Genomic DNA, 26,239 nt, shown 5'->3' with positions numbered 1-26,239 from the left:
GAGCAGGCGCTCCAGGCCGGCACGACCTGCGCAAGGCTCGGCCGGAGGGCCAGGCTCGTGTTTGCTTCTGGAGCTGTCGCCGCGAGCCGGGCGGAGGGCGTGGCGCAGGCCCGGGTGGAGAGCTGGGGGAGCTCAGCCTGGGTTCTGCCGCGGCCGTTTGGGGTGGAGTCAAGGGCACGGGCTGGTGGTGGGATGGAGGCTTTTCCAGAGCCGGTGGGGCTGAGGACAGCGGCAGAGGACTGCAGCCTGAGTCCTGCACGAGGGGCTGGGGCTGTCCCCACAGCCCCGCAGCATCCAGGAGCTGCTGACACCGAGTGGGCCCTAGGTGATACCTGACGGATGGGGACGCTGCGAGCCCGGAGCGCCAACTCTTCCTGCGCTGGCTGCCAGGGAACCCCAGGGCCCAGCCTGCAGTGGCCCCTCCGGCCCCACTTGTCGCTGGCACTTTCTTGCTGACTGGGCCCAGATGTGTCTCAGTGAACATTTAAAGCTCATGAACCAACCACCAGGCTAAATCCGGCAGCAAGCTGCCACTGCAGGGGGTTTTGTGGTGATCTGTTTGAACTTGAAGCGAATTCTAGTAATGAGGAAACTGTGCCTCCAGTTACGGGCGCTGGGCTGCCGTCTCCAGCCCTGAGCCAGACTGCAGGCAAGTCAGCTGGCAGCATGCAGTTAGTCTGGGAGTGGACAAGGGTTCAACCTCTGCCACATCCAAGGGGACACAGGACCATAAAGACACACAGGTCTGGAATGAGGGGCCAGGCCACCTGTCTTCACAAAGGTGTGAAGCAACCCGTCATGCTGTCTTGCATCAAGCGACAGGACAAAAGATGCCACTGCTGTGGCTTTATGACCACACACGGTGGGCCGCCTGCTCCGACCCTGTCTTCCTGGAAACCTGCCCTTGCTGTCTGTTATCAAGGATTTTCCCTAGAGGATCTAGTTTGGCTGTCACAGGGGAGACCATTTCAGTCTAAACTGCAGGTATGAACCCCATAGATCCTTTCAGGATTTACCTGGATCTTCTTCCAGCCTGCGACACTTTTTAGGCTGCTGGAAGGTGGGCCTTCTGCTCTTCCGCTGCCTCTGGTTGGGTCTACCCAACTCTTCATAATGGACTGAGTGGAGACAGGCCTCCCCACGTCCCCTCAGGCACTGCCAGGGCACGGCCTTCTGTCAGGTTGTCAGTGCTTTACAGAAATCTAGACACTGCAGTCTAAATGAGCAGCCTTGAGACCAGGCACGAAGCTGATGCTACAAGATGCCTGTCAACATCCGTCTGCGCTGGCTTCTGAGAAGGAAGCACCTGGACAAATGCGTGTTGTGTCACAGCTGGCTTTCAGTGCTAACTTTCCTGACACTTCCTCAAAATAAACCCACAGGTGTCAGTGGTTGGGGGGGTGTGTGTGTGGGGGGATAAGGTGACACACAAGATCACTGCTGCCCAGAGCAGGGAACCTGGGGACAACCACGAGCCCATCAAGCTTCCCGTGCTGATTCTAACCCAGTTCCTGGGGTAGGGAAGTCCCTCCGGAGCAGCTAGGCTAGGTCCACGCAGTTATTTGTCAACAGGTCACCAGACCTCTAGGGACATAAATTTCTACAACCAGCTGCAAGCTGCTTTCAAAGCTGCTTTTTGAGCCAAGAAGGTTGGCAGCCACAGGCAAAGTACAGAAAGCTCTTATCCCTTATCCCATAATGGAGTAACCCAGAACCTCAACAGCAGAGGCTGGGCAGCAACTCTTGGAGCCTAAACAGAAGGACGAACGGCCCCACTTGTGCTCATCCTACTGGACTCACAGGCCTGAGCAGCACAGGGAGGGGTGATGAAGAAAGCAGCCTACAGCTCACCTCGATTCCTAGTCCTGCCCCCCTTGCCTTCCCCATCATAGGAAAGCGAGGCAGTCCTGGGAAAACACCACATCCTCAAAATACATCCGAGCCAGAAACCGGAGCCTCCACTTAGGAAGGTGAGTACTGGACAGTACACCTCAGGGATGTGCGGCAGTGTGACAAGTATCTGCCCACTAATGGGTAAGGCAACCAAGCGAGTCCCTTCAATTTATTTAGACTGGGGCTTCAGGGTGTTAAGTGAAAACTGAAAAGCTCCGGTCACGCAATCTTCCTCTCCAACAGACCTTTCGGTCGGAGGCTGGAAGGATGCTCGGAGTAACCACCTACTTCAAAAGGGAACTGGCTGCTGCTGTAGACACCATCGTGGGAGCAGAGGGCTGCAGAGCTGGCCTCGTCCTTCCCTCAGTCTTGGAGAAAGACAGGGACAACTACCTGATTCTGCCTTCGCTTCCTCATCCCGGAAGCCCCAGAGCAACCTTGGCACCAGACATGGAGCGCAGCAGACACCTCACCTCCTTTCACAGATCACAGACGATTTCGACCAACGAAAAGATAAAGGCTTCGCATGACGTGCTAACTGCTGAAAGGGCAAGCTTCCGTGCAGAGTGGCTGGGGTCTCGGAGCGCTGGGCGAACAGCAGATGCGGACACTCCCAGCTTCAGCACTGGCCCTGCCCTCAGGGGCTCTGCGGCCCAAGGGGAGGCCACTCCGGGAAGAAGGCTTTGCTTCCCCCCCCAACTGAAGGGCCACAGCTTGGCAAAGGGGTTAGCACTTAGCCCAACTCCGCTGATGGGACTTAATTTAATAATCACTGGAATGTAGACATCTCTTTGGTTATACTGTTTTTCTGGTGGAAATTAAGGTAACAGCTGTCCAGAAACAGAGCTTGGATTTGGTCACAAAACCTATGTTCCCAGACACTCTACTACATTCCGCAATAAAATGATGCTTCACGTCAGTGAGCTATTATGGAGTCAAGACGTCGTTTCAGAAACACAAAGCACATGAGAATTACTGATGAGACCTACTGGAACAAAGTGTATTTTGTTTCTCAGTCCAGTCCTCACTGATCTAATAAAGATCTTAGTGGGCAATTTAAGCCCCAACCTGACCCCCGCCCTCAGAGGCACGCTATTTATCAATGGTCTCATTTATGAAAGCAGTGCCTATCCATTCACACAGGCAGCTGGTGGCTTCATCTTACAGACTGTTCCTGGGCTCTGATTCAGCCACCCAGGGCGACACTGCCACCCAGTCTTAAATAAGCCCAGGGTGCTGAAAGCAGGGATAATTTGGCGAGTGCAGGAAAGGAGGCAACTCGGTAAGGCAGTTGCCTTGCCAGGAAACAATGCTGCTCTAAGGGAAGCCTTCCTGAGAGACCCAACTGTGGGAAGCAGAGACCGAGTGCGACGTGAAAAGCTTCAGGACACGACGGTGGGTTAAGAATGACATTTCACCTCCACTCTCTTCCAGCAGAGGACAGGCACAGGCACAGCACCTCTTGTGTGACGGCCAACATTTCCTGAAGGAACCAGGCTCATTCAGTTTAGAGGAGAGGCAGAACCGGACAGAAGAGCATTCCTGAAACCTTTAAAAAGTTATGTCGAGGATGGAGCACCGGTTCTGTTGTTGTCCAGAGTACAAAAACTGGTCTACTTGGCAGATGTAAGAAGATTTTTAAAAAATGCTTTCTAGCGGCATATATGAAAACAAAAGCTATGTGTATGCATCTATAGAGAATTGCATATATACAATTAGACTGGATAGGAAAACAGATCTCCTTGGTTAAGTCTGCCATCCCACAAATTTTTTGTTAAAAAAAGCTTAACTCCTTTAAAATGCAGCCTTTTGACGGACCTGGTTCTCCAGTGGCTGGAAGGGGAAGTGTGGGCGAGGGCAGGGCTGAGTGCACTTTTTAAGAACACTTCACAGGAACCGTGATGCTGGATCGCAGCAGCTAGTTTCCTCCCAATGTCAGGTGGCAGGTTAACAAGAAATTAGTTTGGCTTTCCCTGAGCACACACTTGTAGGATAAAGGAGAGGCAGAGGGCTGTGGGGAGGGAACAGAAACAACCTGGAGCCAGTGCGGGACTGCTACACGGGAGCAGCTAATGCGTGTGCTCTCTCGGGGGAGGGACTCTGATCTCACCATCACACTTAAGCTGCACACAGTTGGCGTGTCAGGGAGAGAAAGTTGGGGGTTCCAGCCGCAGCTCAGACAAGAGGCACAATGATCTCAGAAAACACCATGAAGGATGGTGTCCTTAGGAGGAGCTCAGCCTCTGCACAGTGCCAACTTGACCCTCATTTTGCATTTCACCTACCACCGAACCACCCACAAGCTTCCCCAGACATAATCATGAAAACACCTTAGAAAGAAATAATTAGTGTGTGAAAGGCATGGATGGATTTTATTTATTACCCTATATCTACAATTTAATTTGAGGTAAAATATAAGCAACACATAAAAATGCCTATTTCTGCTACCATGTAATATAATTCTCCATTGTGAATATTGTGATAAAGCTAATGAAAACTCTATGCCGTCACATACTCTAGCTTTTCATATAGCTGGTATTTTACAACTCTTAATTTGTTTGTGAAATCTCAACACATGTAAGATTCTCCTACAAATGGCGCAGAATATCAGAGGGCGCATAATTAGCCTACCCCTCACTCCCCACACTGGAGCCTCAGTGTTACAAGTAGAATTATAAAGTAACGAAGGCGATGAAAACCCCTTGAGTCTGATCCAAGCCGGAACAGTGTTCCAAAGAAATCCACACCACAATAGGTGACAGGACAGTGAGGCTGTAGGGTCACTTTGTGTGACCAAACACTCAAACCTGATCTTACACTTCTGGTACACCATGCATTTTATTCAGAGGATGAGTAAATGTGGAAGAGGTTCTCTGTGTTCCATCTAGAGCCACACACTGAGATACTGACCTCTTACTGGCTGTGAGGTGATCCAGACGGATGTTTTTAATTATGATAAAAAACATATGAACAATGATAGATAGCTTAGGAAAAGGTTTAGTCAAATATACAGATACTAACTGTTCACTCAGTCATTAAGGAGAGTCGTGAACAAAAGGATCATTTAAATGATTTCTCAAATAGAAAAACTAAAGAACTGAACTATCACAGGTGTTTTCTTCACTGGAGAAGCTGAGATGTTCCAGTAGGAGATATCGTCACTTGATTGGAAAATAAACACCATGGCTGAAGGCTCTGCTGATACGTAAAAAATCTGATGCGAGTCATCCCTGTCATTGTCCCTGTCATTTTCCCAGCATTGCTGTAAAATCCTTATAATACATTCCAAAGTAAACCAGCCATTCCAAATCTACAGTCACTCTGCTCTTTAATTCAATTCACAGAACTGCTGAAAAAGTAGACATTTCTATCTAAAAGTAGAAAAAAAGGTTTGTATAGAAGGTATTTCTGTTATACAAGTATATTACACAGCTTGGGGCAGTAACAGGTCCGAAAAGCTCTTCTCACCCACTGATATTTTAAGCTAAAATAGGAGAGAAAACAAACAAGCAAGAAAACAGGTTAATTTCATTATAGGAATTTAACATTCACAAATATCACAACTTAATCAGCACTTAAACCCATGAATTGACATTATATGGCAATTTCATGACAAAAAAAGGCCTCTGTCTAAAAAAAACACACTGCCAGGTACAGATGAGAGTGGACTGCTGCCCAGCCGGATCCCAGAACCGCCACCCAACGGGCCGCAGCTCAGGCAGCACATGAGAACCAAGCTTTGCTGACTCCTGAGCCAGAGCTGCCCCTCCTGTCGTAGCCTGGCCAAGTTTAAGAAGCTTCCAGTAATAGGATCAGGCTTCTAACTGAATTATGTCAGATGCACAACGGACTGTGCGGCTCAGCCTGACCCTGAAAACACTGTTCTGATGAGGGCGAGCAGTCAGTCTAGCAACACCAAGGCACAGTGAATTCCAATGATGAGGAAAAGGTTTACCCTGGAGATTAGAAACAAAGCAATTTCCTTTGAAGGCAAAAGTGCTTTTATATCTTTGACTGACAGACACATATTGACCCAAGGAAAATTCTCTACTTGAATCTTCTAGCTCAAATGGTCCAGTATGGCTTAGATTTGGAGCTCAAATGCCATGAAAGCAGGGCCATCATTCATGGGCAAAGCAGGGGGAAAACAATAGCTTATGAGTACACAGGTGGTGCAGCCGGACACTGCATGGCATCCCAGACACAGAAGCTGATTTACCCTAGGAGGGAAGAGGTCTACCACGTAGGGTCTGGCTCTTGCTTGATCTGAGAGTTTCCATCAGTCTCCTTTATTTCTATCAAGAAAAACAGAAGGGAACCGATTAATTGCACTATTAAGGCAAATCTGCTCAATTATAAATCCCGTTACCAAACTATTTACTATAAAATGATTTAATAGGAATTACAAGATACTAACAATGATAACATTTTCAGAGACAACAATATTTTCAGAGACAACAATGCTTCTCTAGCAATAAGTTCTAAATTTTGTTACTTATGTTTTCAAAGTAACAAACCTCTTATAACTTACGTGTTTAAAGGACCCACACTATCTAGGTTAGACACAGTCTCCAGCTGTTTGAGAATTTATTAAGAGTCATCTGGGGAAAATGGAGCAAAAGAACCCACGAGTCACCTCTGAACACGTTTCTGGGCATAAACTACAAACCGAATTCACCCAGAAACAAAAGAAGAAAACTACCACACACACAGTTCTAGGTAAGCGGCTTTAAAAAACACACAGTCTTCTCTTCTAATAAAAGTCTTAAGGAACTTCAGCTTTTGGCAACCAGACTCCCCTCTTTACCTTCTGTTGCAGGAACTTCTAACTGGCTTGGCTCAGCTGATTCTGAAAAGAAACACATGAAGATTTACTTTAACACTGTTCAAAAGTTGCTGTCAATTCTCTAAGTGCCTAGAAGGAGGAAGAGAGAAGGCCCTCCAGACACCGTGCACAGAGCCCATTCTAGGATGAAGCAACAGCCAAAGAGTCTTGGGCTAACACACACAATCACTTAACTAGATTTTCAAAAGTCTACTTTTCTGAAATACGTGGTTAGCTTACACAGCCAAGGTGTTAAACAACGATCTTAATTATGAGAGCTCTAACATGAAACTAAGAAGTTCCTTCTTCATGTCTTCTCCTTATTTCCTTCTGTGGGCTCCCTTTCAATAAAAGCCTTTCATTACTTTCAATGAAGCATAGTAGGAGGCCTAAACACTTTTCTAAACCACAGTACATGCATTGCCACCCAACACAATTTGGTGTACAGCAACCATTAGAAACCAATGGCATAAAGAGTAAAAAGTTAAAAAGACAACTGAACTTCTCACTCAAAAGTTACATTCTATGCCATTTGTCCTGGGGTTTCTGAGTGTACCCCTGACCTGGGACAGTGGGATCAGATGGCACGTGTCCATGGCTCTCAATTAGGTCCTACAGCTTGAGCTTATACAGGCTTTCAAACACAAGAGTCAAAGAAACGAAGTCTAAGTGTGCGCATGCGTGTGGGTGACTGTCCTCACAGTGAGGCAAACATAAGGATGTGAGGCCAGGCAAGTCTGTGAGCCGTTTCCTCGAAAAAGTAGGAGTACTTCTATGTCTCACCCTGCTTAACTTACCTGGTATCACGGGGCCTTCCGACTCATTCTGATCAACCAACTCTGAAAACAAAGCAGATTCAAGTAATAATTTAATGATATGCTGTTACATTTGAAAAGCATTTTCACACACGTTCTCTATTGTGATGCTCCAACTTTGCTATAACAGGCACTATTTTCCTTAGGACAAGAGAGGAACAAACATTAAGAGTTCTGATATGTTCTATCAAAATAACTAATTCATAATAATCACCATAATCTCAACAACAAAAAACCCAATTAAAAAATGGGCAAAAGATCTGAACAGACATTTTTCCAAAGAGGATATACAGATGGTCAACAAGCACATGAAAAAATGTTCAACATCACTAATTATTAGGGAGATGCAAATCAAAACTAATGAATAAACTAAGAATAAATGAATAAAACTAAGAATAAACAAATGGGACTTCATCAGATTAAAGAGCTTCTTCAAGGCAAATGAAAACAGGACTGAAACAAAAAAACAACCCACTAACTGGGAAAAAATATTTGCAAGTCATATATCTGACAAAGGCTTAATATCCATAATATATAAAGAACTCTCGCAACTCAACAACAAAACATCAAACAACCCAATCAAAAAATGGGCTGGAGACATGAACAGACATTTCTCCAAAGAAGATATACTGATGGCCAATAGGCACATGAAAAGATGCTCATCATCGCTCATCATCAGGGAAATGCAAATCAAAACCACACTAAGATATCACCTTACACCCGTTAGAATGACAAAAATATCTAAAACTAATAGCAACAAATGTTGGAGAGGTTGTGGAGAAAAAGGAACCCTCATACACTGCTGGTGGGAATGCAAACTGGTGCAGCCACTATGGAAAACAGTATGGAGATTCCTCAAAAAATTAAAAATAGAACTACCATACGATCCAGCCATCCCACTACTGGCTATTTATCCAAAGAGCTTGAAGTCAGCAATCCCAAAAGTCCTGTGCACCCCAATGTTTATTGCAGCACTGTTTACAATAGCCAAGACGTGGAAGCAACCTAAGTATCCAGCAACAGATGAATGGATAAAGAAGATGTGGTACATATATACAATGGAATACTACTCAGCTGCAAAACAGAACAAAATCATTCCATTTGCAATAACATGGATGGACCTTGAGAGAATTATGTTGAGTGAAATAAGCCAGCGAGAGAAAGATAATCTGTGTATGACTCCACTCATATGAGGAATTTAAAATTACGGACTAAGAACAGTTTAGTGGGTACCAGGGGAAAGGTGGGGTGGGGGGTTGGCACAAAGGGTGAAGTGGTGCACCTACAACATGACTGACAAACATTAATGTACAATTGAAATTTCACAAGATTGTAACCTATCAATAACTCAATAAAAAAAGATAAAAAAAAATGAGAGATCACCTTATACCCATCAGAATGGTTATAATTAACAGGACAAGAAATAACAAGTGCTGGAGAGGGTGTGGAGAGAAGGGAACTCTCATACACTGCTGGTGGGAGTGCAAACTGCTGCAGCCACTATGGAAAACAGTATGGAGTATCCTCAGAAAGTTAAGAATAGAAATACCACAGGATCCAGCTATTCCACTGCTGGGTATTTATCCAAAGAACATGAAAACACAAATGCATAAAGATACATGCACCCCTATGTTCACTGCAGCCTTATTCACAATAGCCAAGACTTGGAAGCAACCCAGGTGCCCATCAAGGGACGAAAGGATAAAGAAGGTGTGGTATATACACACAATGGAATATGACTCGGCCATAAGAAATGATGAAATCCGGCTATTTGTGACAACATGGATGGACCTTGAGGGTATTATGCTAAGCGAAATAAGTCAGAGGGAGAAAGTCAAATACTGTATGATCTCACTCATAAGTAGAAGATAAAAACAACAACAAACAAGAACATAGAGACAGAGATGGGGAAGAGGGGAGGGAGAGGGTGAAAGGGGTGATTCACATGTGTGTGGAGATGGATTGTAACTGGTCTTTGGGTGGTGAACATGATGTAATCTATACAGAATTCAAAATGTAATGATGTAGAACTGAAATTCATATAATGTTATAGACCAATGTTACCTCAATTTAAAAAGTTTTAAACGAAAAGAACTTTAAAAACATAATAATGATTGCCATAAAATCCTATTATAGACTACTACACAAAGATGAGAACAAAACTGAACATTTTAAACATAAAGTAAGGGGGCAGGGAGGCTTAAAATATAATGTTCCTTGAAACTGAAATTACACAGGAGACAGAAGAATTGGGATTAATAAAAAAAATACTCACAGAAAAAAATTATCATGGGATTTCTTAAATAACAAAGTTCCTTGGTGTGATTAAAGGTAAATGTCACAAAGATGACTCAAAATCCGTGAAGCAAGGTACACCTCTCTTCCATGACTGACATCACCAGATACTAACACACTTGGCCAAGACCAACAGTATACTAAAAACAGAATCTTTGAAAAAAGAACTCCTGGTTTTGGGGATACAAGCAAACCAATAAATTTTATGATAAAGTAAAACTCAAAACTTGCAAGCAGAAGAGAGTAACCAAATCCATGACACAAAGAGCAAGATCAAAGAACAAGGTCAACAGTGCGAGCAGCACGGAGCAAGTCTAAGAACCGCATGATTTCTCAGGCCAGGGAGGCAAACCAACGCAACAGGGCTCTGCTGCTCAACGGTCACTGAACACTCCTGAACACGGGGTCAAAAAGGCCCACGCTCCCCAGTGAGTGAACTGCAGACGTGAGCACTCACTGCGATGGGTTTTCCCTGGGCAGAATAATAATGCCAACTGGAAAAAAGAGTGAAATGCTAACGGTATTAGAAAAGGATAATTCCCGTTTTTGAAAATTTTTAATAATAAAGTGAACAGAACAGCATAAAACATACTATGTTTTGCTAAAAACACTATTTAAAATGATCTGAACATCTGGGAACTGGAAGAACACTTACATTTTCTCATGCAACAATATCTTAGAGCCCAATGCGTGCCAGACACTATGCTTCAGTATGAACAGAAGAAGGCTAGATCACATAAAAGGCCCACTTACTCCAGCACAGAAACGATCACACAATAATAGCGAAAGTAAGAATAGTAGTACTAACAACAAACACATTGTATTTACTGAGAACATACTTTAGCGCAGGCATTGTTCTAGGTTAGGAGATCAATAAACCTTTATGTCAAAAGCCACTTAGCAAATATTTCAGGGTTGCAGGTCACAGTCTTTTTTCCAACTTCTCCACTCCACCATCAGCAAATGGGCCTGGCAGTGTTCTTCTAATAAAACTTTATTTAAAACGCAGACAGGAACTTGCTGATCTCCGTTTCAGATGCTTGACTAATGAGTCACTTGAAATCTTCTAAAACTCCCCAAATGGGTACTAACATCCCTACCATTTTATGCACGAGTAACCTGAGATAAAAAGAAGCTAAGCAACTTGTCCAATCTTACATCTAGAAAATGCCTGGCGCTCTACATTGAAGCTCAAACAATGGCTTTGCATGGTTACTGCCGGAGGTGAAGTGAAACAGCACACTCTGTGAACTAAGTGTGTGTGTGCATGCCCCCCACAACCTCGCACATCCCAGAAAGGAAGAAAAACAAAAAGACTTCATGAAATACTCACGGTTATTAATCACAAGTCCTGGAAATGGTCTAAAGAGAGAAATAACAGTTTATTTTTACTCTACAAGAATCGACATGTATATTCAGTTTACTCAACTAATAATTAGCCCATGCATTTATATATTATCCACTACTTTTTAATCTTCTACCTTTTAATCTACAGATAGATAACATAGATACATGAATAACTATTATGAAACATTATTAGAAAATGTTGCACTAAAGATGGTGGGAAAACAAAAAATAAGACCAAACAAAAGGGAACAGAGCAATTCTAGTGAATTGGTCTAATGGAAGATGGCTTTCCTCCAGGCCCCTGGGGAATGAGGTGGAGGTGGGACAAAAATACACGATTTTTAGGGAAAGGGAGAAGACGAGTGAGGAGAAAAAGCCTAGGGAGGGTGATACATTTGCTATTTCTGAGAGCCAGTCCTAAGTGATTTATACTAGCAACAGTGGGAACCTGACCATGAACTGACTGGGTAGATTTAGAGATAGCTAACATTTTGGGAGTTGGAAGAGAAGACTGAAGACATCTTGAGACTTCTGCTTCGGTGGATGAAAAAGAGGACAGTTATTGAATACTTACTGTGACGAGCACATACTAACAAATCTAATTCTCATAATGCTGTTGGGGGTAGGTATAAGCACCATTCCCACCCTGTGGATAAGGAGCTGAGGCTCTTAAAGGAAACAATTACAGTTCCACTGTGCAGCGAAGGCAACAGAAGTAACTTGGCTGACATGAGATCAAACCCCTGTCTGACCTGAAGTCCGTGATGAGGCCTAAGACAGAGGCTGGCCAAATTTTCTGTAAAGGGCTGGAGAGTAAGGACTTTAGGCTTTGCAGATCATACTGTTTCTGTCCCAACTACTCAGTTTCACCACGGGAACATGAGAGCAGCCATAGATAAAATGTAAACAAACGGATGTGACTGTTTTAATAAGACTTTATAAAAACAGGGGGCAGGCTGGATTAGGACCTCAGGGCATGGTTTGCCAACTCTTTGACTTAAAATCTGGAGAATTGGAAGTCAGCTCTGGGAGGAGAGAATCTAATGGCACAATAACACAAGTACAGTTTCCCCCCTTTTGTGTAGGGGATACATTCCAAGACCCCTAGTGGATGCCTGAAACCGTGCATAGTACCAAACCCTACAGAGACTACGTTTTTCCTACACATACATCCCTAAGATAAAGTTTAATTCATGAATTAGGCACAGTAAGAGATTCACAACAATAACTTCTCTTTGGCATATCCAAATGGCCAGCATCACGACTCTTGTGCTTTGGGGCCACTATTAAGTAAAATAAGGGTGACTTGAATACAAACACTGCAATACAGCAACAAGGATCTGATAATGGAGACGGCTACTAAGTGACTAAGGGGTGGGTAGGGTACACAGCCTGGATCCGCTGGACAAAGGGATGAGTCACCGCCTGGGTGGGATGGAGCAGAAGGGCACAAGAGTTTATCACATGACTCAGAATGGCATGCATTGAAAATTTACGAATGGTTTATTTCTGGAATCTCCCATTTAATATTTTTAGACTATGGGTAGCTAATATTTTTGGACCGTTGACCACGGGTAATTACAACATAGTTGTAATGCGAAAAGCGGAAAGTGAAACCACAGATAATGGGGGACTCTTCATTTCATCACCCGGTAAACTTGATTCTTTAACTACATTTGACTGCATACTGCAAGACGACTTAGCCTCATGATCTATAGATTCATTCTTATGATCAAGCAGGGGACTCTCACTTACCTGATGACTGTGAATTTAATGAACTCAGCAGAATCTAAGATCCTTCTCATGGAGCTGATTTCCAGGTAACTGGGGGCTTTGAATGACACTCCAGGAGGCATGCCATCAACCACCACACAGCCAGGGTTGATTGTGATTTTCCTGTAGGGAACCTTCACAGGGAAACCCATACCAATAGCTTCACCTATAATGAGACAAACAGCATGAAAGCAAGATTAACCTTGTACCTTAGCAAGCGTTAAAAAGCACATGACCAACATTTATTTTAAGTTGTCTCCACTGTTAACTAAGGTCTTTGTATGCTTCAAAAAACCTTACATTTAATTTTATTCACTCTGATATTGACCATGATAAACAGTATAATACATTTAATGCTTTCTTATTAAAGAACTTTAGTAAAACCAAAATACTTCTTTTTAAATTTCATTTCCTTTTATATAAGATTACAACTATGTGAGCACAACCTACTGTTAAAATCTTAATCAAACAAAATTCCCTTGCTTATTGCAAGCTGTACTATGCAAATACAAAACCCACCAAATTTCCGACTGAAGAGGTCATTAACTTGTTCTCTTAGTTGTCTAGCCTTTTCAACTTTGGACAGTCTTTCATTATCGTCATCTAAAAAAGTTAAGAGAAAATCCATAATTTAATAATGCAATTTCAATTCCAACTAAATTTTTGGGTGCTCTGTGCAACTCACTTTATGTTTTTAGAACATTTAAGTATTTTTAAACTAATGAAGATTGAAATAATTTAACCACACAATTTAACGGTAATACCAAATTGAAAATGCTACAACTTCATTCCTGCTATAAAGAGCTTTACTTGCTCTTATATACAGATATTTTTAAACAACACACTAGGCGTCTGGGTGGTCAACAGACTTCAGCTCATGCCCAGTCCAGGAAGTGCCTGGCGTTGTGCAGACATAAACCGACAAGGTGAGGTTTGTGGTAGGCAGTTTCGGCAGGGCTGGGCAGAGGGCGGTGTCGCGCAGCGTGCTTGACGTCCTTGAAGGACTAGAGCAAACGCCAGCACTGTGTCACTAAAGTGAAAAAACTCCGCAAACATGATAAAGGCAGAGAAATCGTACCTGGAATTGTCACCTGAATGATGTTAAGATCTTCAACACCTGATGCAGTAGTATTAACATTGGGCGATGAATTTATTTTTCCTTAAAATAGAAACTTAAGATTAAAACCTATACAAAATGTAATTAAATCTTCTCTAATAATGTGCTTATAAGTCAGACTACAAAAGACAGCATTTTAACCCAGCTTTATTCAAGGTTCGCTCCTTTTCATGGAATGTTTTATCAATCCATGATATTAAGCTTCCGGAAAAGACTGTTTTTCACTTTTTTCTCTTTCTTGTGGTGCTTAAGACAGCATTAGACACATAGAGATTCTCAACTATTAAAGAACTAAAAAGTGTAAACCAGTCACAACCACAAGTTTCAATGAGCTTTCCTGCTTTTTATCTCAATAGCTGTTTTTCATTTTCTAGCCACTGCTGGAAACTGAGTTGCTGACAGTGTGTCTTCTGTAGGAAGGACACCTACTTGGAGGGCTCTTAGAGGAGGAGGTGCTCTCCTTAATTGCCGTCTCAAACATTTCGGGCCTGAAATCAAGAGAAAACAGCATGTGTGCCAATAATATAATAGTACGACATTAAAAATTAAAAAGCAAAATATCTAAAACACTAGTAATTTTCTGTAAATATACGTTTGATTCTTAGTAATGGAAAAATGGAAATAACATGGTTATGTCATGTCAAGGAACATACAAAAAGACTAATTATGATTGTGATCATAACACGCACCCCTGCCCTATCTAGCTTAAACAGCTTCTGCCCATGGTTTCAACAGGTCCTGGAAAGATTCAGCGCTGGACGTGAGAAGGGAAACAGGAAGCACTCCGCATGCAGGTAGCAGGGGAACACAAGAGGGTGTGAAAACTTGAGCACAAGAGCCTTTCTGAGGAAGCAGAAGCAGAGGCCTTGGCCTCTACGAACCTGGCCAAAAGAACAAAAGGTGGCCATTATGCTTGCCAACACCAGCACTGATTATGTGACATGACAGCTTTCTGGGCGACTCAAAAGTAAGTGTTAATAAAACCTAAAATCGGGGGCTGGCCCCGTGGCCGAGTGCTTAGGTTCACGCACTCTGCTTTGGCGGCCCAGGGTTTTTGACGGTTCAACTCCTGGGCGTGGACATGGCACCGCTCTTCAAGCCATGCTGAAGTAGCGTCCCACATGCCACAACTAGAAGGACCCACAACTAAAAATACACAACTGTGTACCTGGGGGCTTTGGGAGAAAAAGGAAAAATAAAATCTTTTAAAAAAAGAAAAAAAACCTATCATTTATTTCAGATAATTTCTGGGCATCAATATGTATTTTTGATTCTAATTATTCCCATCTATTTCAATTGTATTAGCCCAATTCATGGATCTCCAAGCAAACAGGAGAGAAATTTAAAATATTCTGTAAGCTGGAGAAATAAAAGGGCTTTAAAAAACTAAGCCACTGCTTAGATTCCAGCAGCACCAACCATTAAAAATATAACTGTGAGGGGCTGGCCCCGGGGCCAAGTGGTTAAGTTCACGCAATCCACTGCAGGTGGCCCAGTGTTTCGTTGGTTTGAATCCTGGGCGCGGACATGGCACTGCTCATCAAACCACGCTGAGGCAGCATCCCACATGCCCCAACTAGAAGGACCCACAATGAAGAATATACAACTATGTACCGGGGTGGTTTGGGGAGAAAAAGGAAAAAATAAAATCCGTAAAAAACCCCCCAAAAAACAAGAAACAACTGTGCATAGATTTAACAGAATCAAGTTGTTATCCCCCTGGAAGCGAGGGCCCTCCTTCCCTCTTTCAACCAATTATGGAAAATTCAAAACATACGCAGCTTTAAAAATTTTTTTTTTTAAAACTACGGAGGATTTTTTTGGTTTTGTTTTTGTGTGTGTGTGAGGAAGACTGGCCCTGAGCTAACATCTGTTGCCAATCTTCCTCCTTTTCTTCTTCTTTTTCCCCAAAGCCCCAGCACATAGTTGTACATCCTAATTGTAAGTCCTAGTTCTTCTATGTGGGACACTGCCACAGCATGGCTTGATGTGTAGGTCTTCAGCAGGATCCGAACCAGTGAACGATGGGCCGCCAAAGCAAAGCGTGTGAACTTAACCAGTGTCACCAGGCCAGCCTCCAGAAAACATATACAGCTTAAAGAACTTTTACGACTCTAGGGCTAATTTGGCCCTGCCGCTAAGGTGAATCCATGTACTCATCTCCCAGTGTCAACAGTATCAAGTGATGGCCAATCTCATGTCATCTAATTTCCCTACTTTTTAATGATGAACTTAATTTTGGCTTTGTTTCTAAGTATCTTCTCCAGTCTTGGAATGCCAAAAGTAGATGGTCGTCGGAACGGCACACCCTCAGGCAAGCCTTCCACATAAAAGTCTTCCGGGAAAGATTCAAACAATGCAAATGGCACTTTCACAGCTTGTTTAAGGCCAAGAGCTTCACCTGCAAAACACACATGTACATTTCTCTTATTTCTCACACTTTTAACCTTTTAAATTAAACCTTTTCTAAAAATGCAGTCTAAATTACATTTTGCAGCAACTAAAACCAAACTCATTTTTTAAAAATCATATTAATTTTCATTTTAGAAAAATGTCTTCAATTTCTCAGTGCTCAGAAACGTGGGAAAAATTATGAAATTCATGCCTGCAGAACCCACATACTTCCGATGATAGTAATATTTAAATGCTGAACATTTCACTCTGTTCAAATTCTTCTAGTTTAAAAAAGCGGCCTTGTATTTTAATAATAATGTGTCAAAATAAACTTACCGCATTTTTCATTGAAAAGATTTTCAACTTTCTGTTTTAGGTCCGTGATTTTGGCATTCCAGGCCTCTGCATGTAAAAAAACCAAGATATTATGTAGCAAAATAAAGTATTTTTTATTAATTCCTTTTATTTAAAATGATGAAATCAAGAAACAAAACGCATATTTACCAAAGGAAAACTCCCTCCCTCGAGGCTTGAAGGGAACATTAGAACCATTAGTCTGGGTAGGGGTTCGAACAGCTGAGGTTTGAGGGTTGTTGTTATTAGGGCCTAAAGAAGGATTAAAAAAAAAAACCAATCAACACATCCATATTCAGTCATGCTCAATGCTGCTTCTGCTGTCTCTGGGATGTGCTCTTCAAGTCCAGCGAGCGCAGGAGAACAAAGGCCAGTTCAAACAGAGCACAGGCACTCCGCAAGGAAAAGGGCAGTGCTGCCCAGCTCCACAGACCTCCACCCACTGCTGTTCTTCCATCTCTACAGTCAGACGTCTTCCCCCCAAAAAACACAATTTGCCTTCTGGCAATCTGAGTTACTTTAATTCACTGAATGCTTCATCATGCCCTTTTGGCACCATCTAATTTTTGGTCCCCTATTTGCAGATAGGTTTTGTGTTCATCCTCAAACATAAGCACAACTTCAGGTGCAATGGTCTTATGTCCCTGTGAAGCTTTCCTGTGGACTCTAGCTGACTCTGACATAGCCTTTCTTTGAATTCTCATTTTTTTATTTTACTATTATTTTTTTTTCTTAGGAAGATTAGGCCTGAGCTAACATCTGCTGCCAATTCTCCTCTTTTTGCTGAGGAAGCCTGGCCCTGAGCTAACATCCGTGCCCATCTTCCTCTACTTTATATGTGGGACACCTGTCACAGCATGGCCCACCAAACGGCGTCATGTCTGCACCTGGGATCTGAACCAGCGAACCCCGGGTCATTGAAGCAGAACATGCGAACTCAACGGCTGCGCCACCAGGCTGGCCCTCTTTGAATTCTTAATATCACTTAGAAACAATGTTACAGGTAATCAGTTGTTTTCACTAAATGACAATGAATGTTAGTTTCGGTTATTCTTATAAATCCCAGGCCCTGACTCCTCTTTACGTAGGGTCATCTAATACTTAAACAGTATTAATCCAAAGCCAGCCAACGATTTTTTAAAAATAAAGAGCCAAAAAAATGGAAAAATAAGAAGAAATTAAGTTTCTTTAAGTTTTCTCTGGAAAAGAACCAACATTCTAGACATTTCCCAATTTGCAGAAATGTTTGTATAGACTCCAGGCTTTCACCTAAATTACTCTTGTACTGAGTTATCTACTTCCTATGCCTATCTTGACACAAAAGACTTTTGCTTGATGAACAATTTCTGCATTAATACTACTAACAGCTAAAAGTACATACTAGTCACAGTACCAAGCACATTATGTGCTGTTACCTAATTTAGTTTTCATAGGCATCGTTATCATTTCCACTTTACCGATGGAGAAACTGAATCACAGGGGTTATGTAACTTGCAGTCCATCACACACCTGGTAAGTGGTGGAGCTGGGCTAGCAAGTTTCAGAGTCTGGCTCCTCAGTCTTCACCACTATACTCTCTCTCTAATGTACTTGTGATACCGACCCTGATATCAGTTTCCCCACATTAAACCCAGCATACATGGGGTTAAAACCAAAATACCCATTCCCTGCTTACTCTCTGGCTTCCTGGCTCCAGAATCCACTATTCTCCATGGAGACAGACACCGTCAAGGACAAGCACCTGGACTATCTCCTCCCGCAAAGAGATATGGGCTGGTGGGAAAGCTGCTGACCAGCAAGGTCACAGGCTTCCTCCTCTCTGCAAGTGTCTCAAGGCCAAAGACAGGCTGGTAGGAAAGCTCCGACCAGCAAGGCCATATGCTCCCCCTCCCCTACCTAAAACCCCAAATAAAAACCCTTCCTTTTAGCTTTTCGGGGAGTTTGGGATTTCAGCGTTAGCTGCCCTCTCTCCTTGCTCAGCGCTGTGCAAAAATAAAGTTCCTACTTTCTTCCACCACCCCCGGTGTCAGAGATTGGCTGGCTGCACAACGGGTGAGCGAACCCACTTCAGGTTCGGTAACACTTGTGGACAGGAATTTCACAAATCATTTCCCAGATCTAAGCAATGGAGGGCAGATACAAAGAATGCATTCGGCCACTCCTATCCTCCTTACTTAGCCCGGATATGGCCTCAAAATCTTTAAGAGTATTTAGAGGCATCTGGTGGGAATGGCGGATGAAGATCAAATTTATGTCATTCCCTATAAAATGTCAAGAGTCAATATTCCAGTGGCTGGCCCCGTGGCCGAGTGGTTAAGTTCGCGCGCTCCGCTGCAGGCGGCCCAGTGTTTCGTTGGTTCGAATCCTGGGCGTGGACATGGCACTGCTCATCAAGCCACGCTGGGGCAGTGTCCCACATGCCACAACTAGAAGGATCCACAACGAATAATATGCAACTATGTACCGGGGGGCTTTGGGGAGAAAAAGGAAAAAAATAAAATCTTTAAAAAAAAAAAAAAAGAGTCAATATTCCAGTCTGTAATTATTTCAAAACTCCTAAATAAGAAAGTATTGTGATGAAAGCAAAATGTTTCTGGACCAGCTGGCTCAAGCAGCCTGGTTTACCTGGTAGGATAACTATACAGAGGAAATCAGTACCTTCCATAACCACAGTTCTCTAACAGGCTACTGAGGCCATCCAACTAAGATGCTGCATGCTCACTAAGCAACCCTTTAATAGCAACAGGGCAAGACAGGAAGAAACTTGTGATCAGCTGACAGAATTGAGTTGACTGAAATATCGAGAAATTATTCTAAACCAATAAATTGGCATTCTAGCATAACTTCAGTGAATTGACACTATACACTCACTAGAATAGCCAAATTAAAAAGAACGACAATACCAAGTACTGCGAGGATGTGTAGCAACTGGAATTCTCACAGTCCTGGCAGGAGTGTAAAACGATGCAACCACTTTGGCAAACTGTTGGGCAGTTTCTCAGAAAGTTAACAACCCAGCAATTCCTCTCCTAAATATCTACTCAAGAGAAGGAAAGCATATGCCACACCTTAAACACAAATGTTCACAGCGTCTTTATTAGGCAAAGACTGGAAATAAACCCAAATATCCATCAACAAATGTATAAACAAAATGTGGAAAATCTGTACAATGGAGTAAATACTCAGCAATAAAAAGGAAATACTGAAAATACGCAACAAGTATAAACCCAAAGATATTGTGCTAAGCAAAAGAGGCAAACCATAAAATAACAGATACAGCATGATTCCAATCATATGAAATTCTAGAACAGGCTAAACTATTCCATGGTGACAGAAAGTGGATCAACGGCAGCCTGTGGCCTGGCCTGGGAGGGACTGACTGCTGACGAGCATGGGGGGAACACTTTAGGGCAATGGAGATATTCTGTGTCGACTACACGGGTGGCACAAACATTTTTCAGAACTCCAACTGTACGATTAAAATGAGGGTATTTTCTCACGTATAAATTATACTGTGTATAAATGTAATAAATCTGATATTTAAAGTAATTAAAAATTCCATTTATAAGCCTAAAAATACCTCCTTCCTATCACTAAACCCTTGAGAAAAGTTCCTGAACCTGGACACAACTCTTTACTACTTAGTCACCTTAAAATACAAATATTTTACAGTATTTTAACAAATAGAAATTAAATTCAGAGTCCATTTATAGCACTGGTTAAGTAACAGAAAGCTACTGTGGGACAAGGTCCTCTATTTATGGCACAGTGTCAAAACCATTTTTCACAAACCCATCACTGACCTAAACCTTTTTCTTTTGAATCAGAAACAAAAAATACAAAATAAAAGTGTGCAAAGTGAGGATTTAACACCAAGATGGCATTGTTTCAATTCAGAAACACAATATCTGGTGTAATAAATGGGTTTATTACCCAACCTAAAGAGCATTCCTATCTTGCCTCCCTTGCTGATTCCACTCCAAAGCAGGAAAAGCTAAATATGTGAACATCCATATGAAATCATTCTAGTTAATACGTTTGTGTTTAAAAAATAAAATCTTCCAAAAAAACACACAAAACATAGAATTAAAAACATGTCCACACAAAAACTGGTACATGAATGTTCATAGTAGCTTTATTCATAGTGCCCAGAAAGTGGAAACAACCCAAATGGCCATCAACTGGTGAATGCATAAACAAATGCCATATATCCACACAACAGAATATTATTAATCAATAAAAAGGATGGGGGCTGGCCCAGTGGTGCAGCGGTTAAGTGCACACATTCTGCTTTGGCGGCCCAGGGTTCGCAGGTTTGGATCCTGGGTGCGGGCATGGTACTGCTTGGCACACCATGCTGTGGTAGGCATCCCACATATAAAATAAGTAGAGGAAGATGGGCACAGATGTTAGCTCAGGGCTAGTCTTCCTCAAAAAAATTTAAAAAAAAATTAAAAAAATTAAAAAATTAAAAGGATGGACACTCATTAGGATGGTTATTACCTAAATAACAGAAAGTAACAAGCGGTGGTGAGGATGTGGAGAAATCCGAACCCTTGGTGCATTGCTGATGGGAACGTAAAATCAGAGTGGCTGTGGAAAAATGGTACAGCAGTTTCTCAACAATTAAACACAGACTAACCATACGATCCAGTAATTCCACCTCTGGGTACATAACCAAAAGGACTGAAAGCAGGGACTGGAACAGCTGTTTGAATATCTAAGTTCATAGGAACATTATTCCCAATTGTCAAAAGGGAGCTGCCACCGGCTGGGTGGAGGGGCAAAATGAATGTGGAGTTGGTGTTTACCAGGCGGAGTTTCAGTGGGGAAGACGAAGTAGTTCTGGAGGTGAGTGGTAGTTATGATTGCACAACAATTGGGAATATACCAATGTCACCAAATGGAACACTTAAAAAGAGTTAAAACATTAAATTTTATGTCTACTTAACTACAATTTTTAAAAAGGGGAGGAGTACCCCTACATACTATAACATAGATGAACCTGGAAATATTATGCTAAATAAACAAAGTCAGTCACAAAGGATCGTATAGTGTATGATTCTACTTATAAGAAATGTTCAAAACAGGCACATCCACAGAGACAAAAAAGCAGGGTAGTGGTTGCCAGTGGCTGCAAGGAGGGGGAGAAGGGGAGCAAGTGCTAATGGGTATGCACTGTTTTTCTGGATGACGAAAATTCTGGAATTAGACAGTACTGAGGGTTGCACAACCTTATGAATGTACTAAAGCTACTGAATTGTATATTTTAAAATGGGGTATTTTATCATATGTGAATTATATCTCAATTTAAAAAGAGCATATATGGGGGCCAGCTCCATGGCCGAGGTTAAGTTCGTGTGCTCCGCTTCAGCAGCCCAGGGATCCTGGGCGTGGACATGGCACTGCTCATCAGGCCATGCTGAGGCGGCGTGCCACATAGCACAACTAGAAGGACCCACAACTAAAATATACAACTATGTACTGGGGGGCTTTGGGAGAAAAAGGAAAAATAAAATCTAAAAAAAAAAGAGCGTGTAAGTTAAGTCCTATTCTCACTCAGATACACTAACTGGAGCAGAGAGCTGGGGTTTAGATCCAAACACTGTGGCATCAGAGCCTGTGTTTTATCATCATTTCTAATTCTCCACCCCCGCAACCAAGAGACTTAAGCAAAAAACTCCAAGGGGATTCTAGAAAGGCTCCTTGCTTTTGCGGACAATGGGTCCAGGTAAGGCCGACGTTACATCTCCTCTATGCCCTGCGTTGAATGTAGACAGGGTGCACAGGAGCTTGATCTGGTACATGAAGGAAGCGTCAGGAGGAAACAGAGAAGCCAGTCTTATTATTTTTGAGCTACTGAAGATAAGCTACCTTCGTATTTTTTTTTATGTAAGAAAAACAGACATCTATTTGTAAAATAACAAATTGTACTCTTCTGTTTCTTGGCTACAATAGAATACAGGCCTAAATTTGTATTTGTTAACCTTCCTTCTATAGGCCTAATCATTTTAACTCATTACATTAACTCTTCATTTCTCTGTTTTCCTAACATCTAATTGATAACCACGAGTTTACTTATACTTCGTAAGATTTAATAAGCTCAGTGGATGAAGTTTAAAAATACAAGTCAGAGTAACTTCCAGAAGTATGTCCCTAATGTGCCAACTGACCATCATGAACTAATCTGGTTTTGAGAAATGTGCTGTTTCTAATACTCAACTGTGTAGTGCCTGTAAAAATGGTGGCTATTAACTGGTTGTTTCATCTCCCCCCACCTTTCATATTTAATACCCACAGATTAATTTATTTGAGATCAGGACACCAACCTATACACAATTTAACTTTATATAAAATAGAAAAAGGAAAAAAAGTTTAGGAACTTGAATGACTTTTCCTGGATGGTGTCCTCTGTGTACGTAAGGTCAAAGCCTTTCTCAATTCCGGGATGTTTTAAAATGAGACAGCTTGTAACTCTACCACGGTTCCTTGCCTCAGCAGTCTCTCCTTTTTTTTTTTTTTAAGATTGGCACCTGAGCTAACAACTGTTGCCAATCTTTCTTCTCCCCCTTCTTCTTCCCCTAAAAGTCCCCCAGTATATAGTTGTATTTTCTAGTTGTGAGTGTCTCTGGTTGTGCTATACAGGAGGCTGCCTTAGCATGGCCTGAGTGCTGCCACATCCACGTCCAGGATCTGAACTGGTGAAACTCTGGGCCCCCGAAGCGGAGCACGCAAACTTAACCACTCGGCCACAGGGCCAGCCCCAGCAGTCTCTCCTTTTTTGAGGTATACGATGTTCTCTTATGCCACCCTTACTACTACTGCAGAATCCATGGCTGCATCATAAAATACCTTTTCAACCTCCTAACCTAAGCACTGTTATTCAACTGCATGACTGCCTGTCATCTCACCATCCCACCTTTCCTTCTCAACTGAACTCTGTTTTCCTTGTGACCTCTAATCTCACGACCCTAGTGAAGTTTTGGGGCCACTACTTCTTTAATGGTTTTCCCTATCAATGTACGAAATGAAGGCAGCATGGATCAATCATTTCAATACAACCGCTACGACCGCAGAACCAGCTAGCTCCAGGACTTCTTGCCAGATACCTTAAAAGTTCCTGAGACAGTAAGTAAAGATGCAGAACTACGCTCCCTAAAACAGATTATTTGTCATCACTCAAACTGTTCCTCTATTTAATCAGCACTTTTGCTCATGCTATGCCTATGCCCTCTCTCTGTCTGGAGAAATTGTACTCTTCCAGCAAAGTCTAATTTAAATGTAATCTCTGTGAAGCCTCTATCAGCCTTTTATGCAGTATTACTGTTCACACTGTTGAAATCTTTACGGATTCAGGCTCAGGTGTCTGGTCCTCAGTGTCTGTGTCTTTCTACTGCAAGTAACACCACATGCACTTTACTTCGTATTTGGGAGCTCCTTCAGGAACATACAGCACCTTGTGGATTAGAGGGCTCTTCCTCAGATGTTATCCCAAAGGAGGAAAGTAAAGGACTGAATACATTTTAATTGACTTCCTGGAAATTCTGAACAGAAATGACTAAACTGGTGTATGATATCCATAAATTGCATAAGGATGCCTGCTGCCTTGCATGCGAGAAAGCAGGTTCTCTGTGAGTAACAAGATAACTAAATGGAGACTGAGGCTCCACTTAATGTCAGTACTGCAAATTCTTAATACAAAACTTGAGGCTACATGACAACAAAGAATTATCTAAATGAAGTTATCCTTTCCCTTTGCATTAATGAAGAGATGGAAGGAAATATTCATACCTAACGGATTCAGGATTTCCTGTAATATTGTATGACGTACTCTAATAATGTGAACCTGAAAAGATGAGATCCCACAGACCCACAGGAGTGGAGAGAAGGAAGTTAACTTGAAGATGTAGCAGAAACTAGTTTAATCCAAGGTACTACTGTTTAAACCATCCCTAAACTTCCCTTCCTGAAAAGAATAGAAAAGAAGGAGATGAGAAAAACCCCACATGTCCCTCTCTGCACCCTTACTTTACTATCAGAAAAGAAAACCATTTCAGGGCTTTTCCTGCAGTTTACAATATGCTCCAAGAACATCATGTTGACTGTTCTGAAAATTTCAGTTGCAAACATGCAGGAATTTAGCTTCATCACAGGGAGTTATCCACAACTAAAACAAGTTTTATTAAAGCTCATTTGCATAAAAATAGACAAAAAAGTGAAGAATCCTATCTAGCCAGTGAACTGGAAAACCAAGAGAAAACTACCACAGTGGGGGCCTTACCTTCCACAGTGACCTCAATTTCGGGAACTTTTGCGTTACTCCCAGGGCTCCGGGGCCTTTTCGGGGACTGCAAGGCTGTAGAGCAAGCGCAGAATTCTTTTTGAGTATTATAAAAAAACCCAGAAGGGGATGCGCTATAGAAGCAGAGTATTAAAATTCATACAGTTTGGCTCTTTTCAAAGAAACCTGAAGAATTAAACTGGTAGTGTAATCCTCCACATGAGTCTCAACAAAGCTGTGGAAACATGAATGGAGGAGGATTGCAAACATGAAACCTTCAATGAAATGTTAAAAAAAAAAAGTCCCGTTGAATAAAATACCTTAAAAAGCAAAGGAACTAACTGAAAGCCTCAAAAAGATACTGGTCAATGAATGATTCAGTATGATTTATTTAACAGTGATAAAGAATGTTTCAATGTGCTGAAATATAAAAAAAGAGTATATATAATTTCTTACCTTTAGTGTTTATTTTACTAGCCATTCCAGGAGGCAAGTAGGAAATAACGAGTTCAGGTCTAGAGAGAAAACCAGGACACGTTACAGTAGCCAGTATAATACTCGTCTTCACAGTTAAAAATGATCATGACCAACGCTTTCTATAAAGGCACTCACTCTGTAATGCAACAATAATTTGCCATTATCGACAAAAACTCGCTTTTCCTTCCCACAACTGTTAAGGGATTTTCTAAAGCGTAAATGACTTCCAACATGAAAATGAAAATTGACAAACACTAATTTAGTTTCTTCAACTACTGAAATTCTACGGATATGTAAATAAGAAACTCAACCACTGAAATTCAGTTGCCTGTCCACAAGTTTAACCAGGAATAACAGAGCAGATAAAAATCAGCCTTTTTCTGTTCCATTCAAGTATTGAGGAATACTAAGAGATGGCAGTGTCTCTGACCAACTTCAGCACCACCAGCACTGTGAGGCAGGGGTTACAATCCTACTTGTGCTGATGAAGAAAAGCACGTGCAGGTAAAGGATGTGGGAGGCAATGGATAGTGCCAGGACTGTAGCTCAGAGCTACGCTTTTCCATCACGGACTCCAAAGCCTTAGCCATCATCTGCAGCTAGGAAAATATTTAAATATACATATAACTTTATTGTTTTAATTCCAGAAATGACTACCGGCAAACAGA

General features: G+C 42.1%; 1 protein-coding gene across 6 annotated transcripts in view; it reads right to left on the bottom strand.

Moving 5' to 3' along the window:
• Nucleotides 1-4,238: 4,238 nt before the first annotated feature.
• Nucleotides 4,239-26,239, bottom strand: part of GTF2I (general transcription factor IIi) — a 115,613-nt gene continuing 93,612 nt past the window's right edge. For all 6 annotated transcript variants that reach the window (XM_070567770.1, XM_070567767.1, XM_070567769.1 and 3 more), the window contains 14 exons: nucleotides 25,551-25,609; nucleotides 25,095-25,169; nucleotides 16,964-17,065; nucleotides 16,796-16,861; nucleotides 16,283-16,466; nucleotides 14,495-14,553; nucleotides 14,027-14,107; nucleotides 13,468-13,551; nucleotides 12,931-13,114; nucleotides 11,162-11,190; nucleotides 7,516-7,557; nucleotides 6,701-6,742; nucleotides 6,113-6,188; nucleotides 4,239-5,377 (listed from right to left, as the gene is read on the bottom strand). In XM_070567770.1, coding sequence (XP_070423871.1) covers nucleotides 6,130-6,188; nucleotides 6,701-6,742; nucleotides 7,516-7,557; nucleotides 11,162-11,190; nucleotides 12,931-13,114; nucleotides 13,468-13,551; nucleotides 14,027-14,107; nucleotides 14,495-14,553; nucleotides 16,283-16,466; nucleotides 16,796-16,861; nucleotides 16,964-17,065; nucleotides 25,095-25,169; nucleotides 25,551-25,609 — 1,066 coding nt within the window. In that variant the 3' untranslated portion in view covers nucleotides 4,239-5,377; nucleotides 6,113-6,129. The remainder of the gene's footprint in view (nucleotides 5,378-6,112; nucleotides 6,189-6,700; nucleotides 6,743-7,515; nucleotides 7,558-11,161; nucleotides 11,191-12,930; nucleotides 13,115-13,467; nucleotides 13,552-14,026; nucleotides 14,108-14,494; nucleotides 14,554-16,282; nucleotides 16,467-16,795; nucleotides 16,862-16,963; nucleotides 17,066-25,094; nucleotides 25,170-25,550; nucleotides 25,610-26,239) is intronic.

This window comes from Equus przewalskii, chromosome 12 (genome assembly GCF_037783145.1).
Source record: "Equus przewalskii isolate Varuska chromosome 12, EquPr2, whole genome shotgun sequence".
In the NCBI taxonomy this organism is placed as follows: Eukaryota; Metazoa; Chordata; class Mammalia; order Perissodactyla; family Equidae; genus Equus; species Equus przewalskii.
The sequence above is the reverse complement of the archived record's forward strand: the minus strand, read 5'-3'. Positions and strand labels throughout refer to the sequence as shown.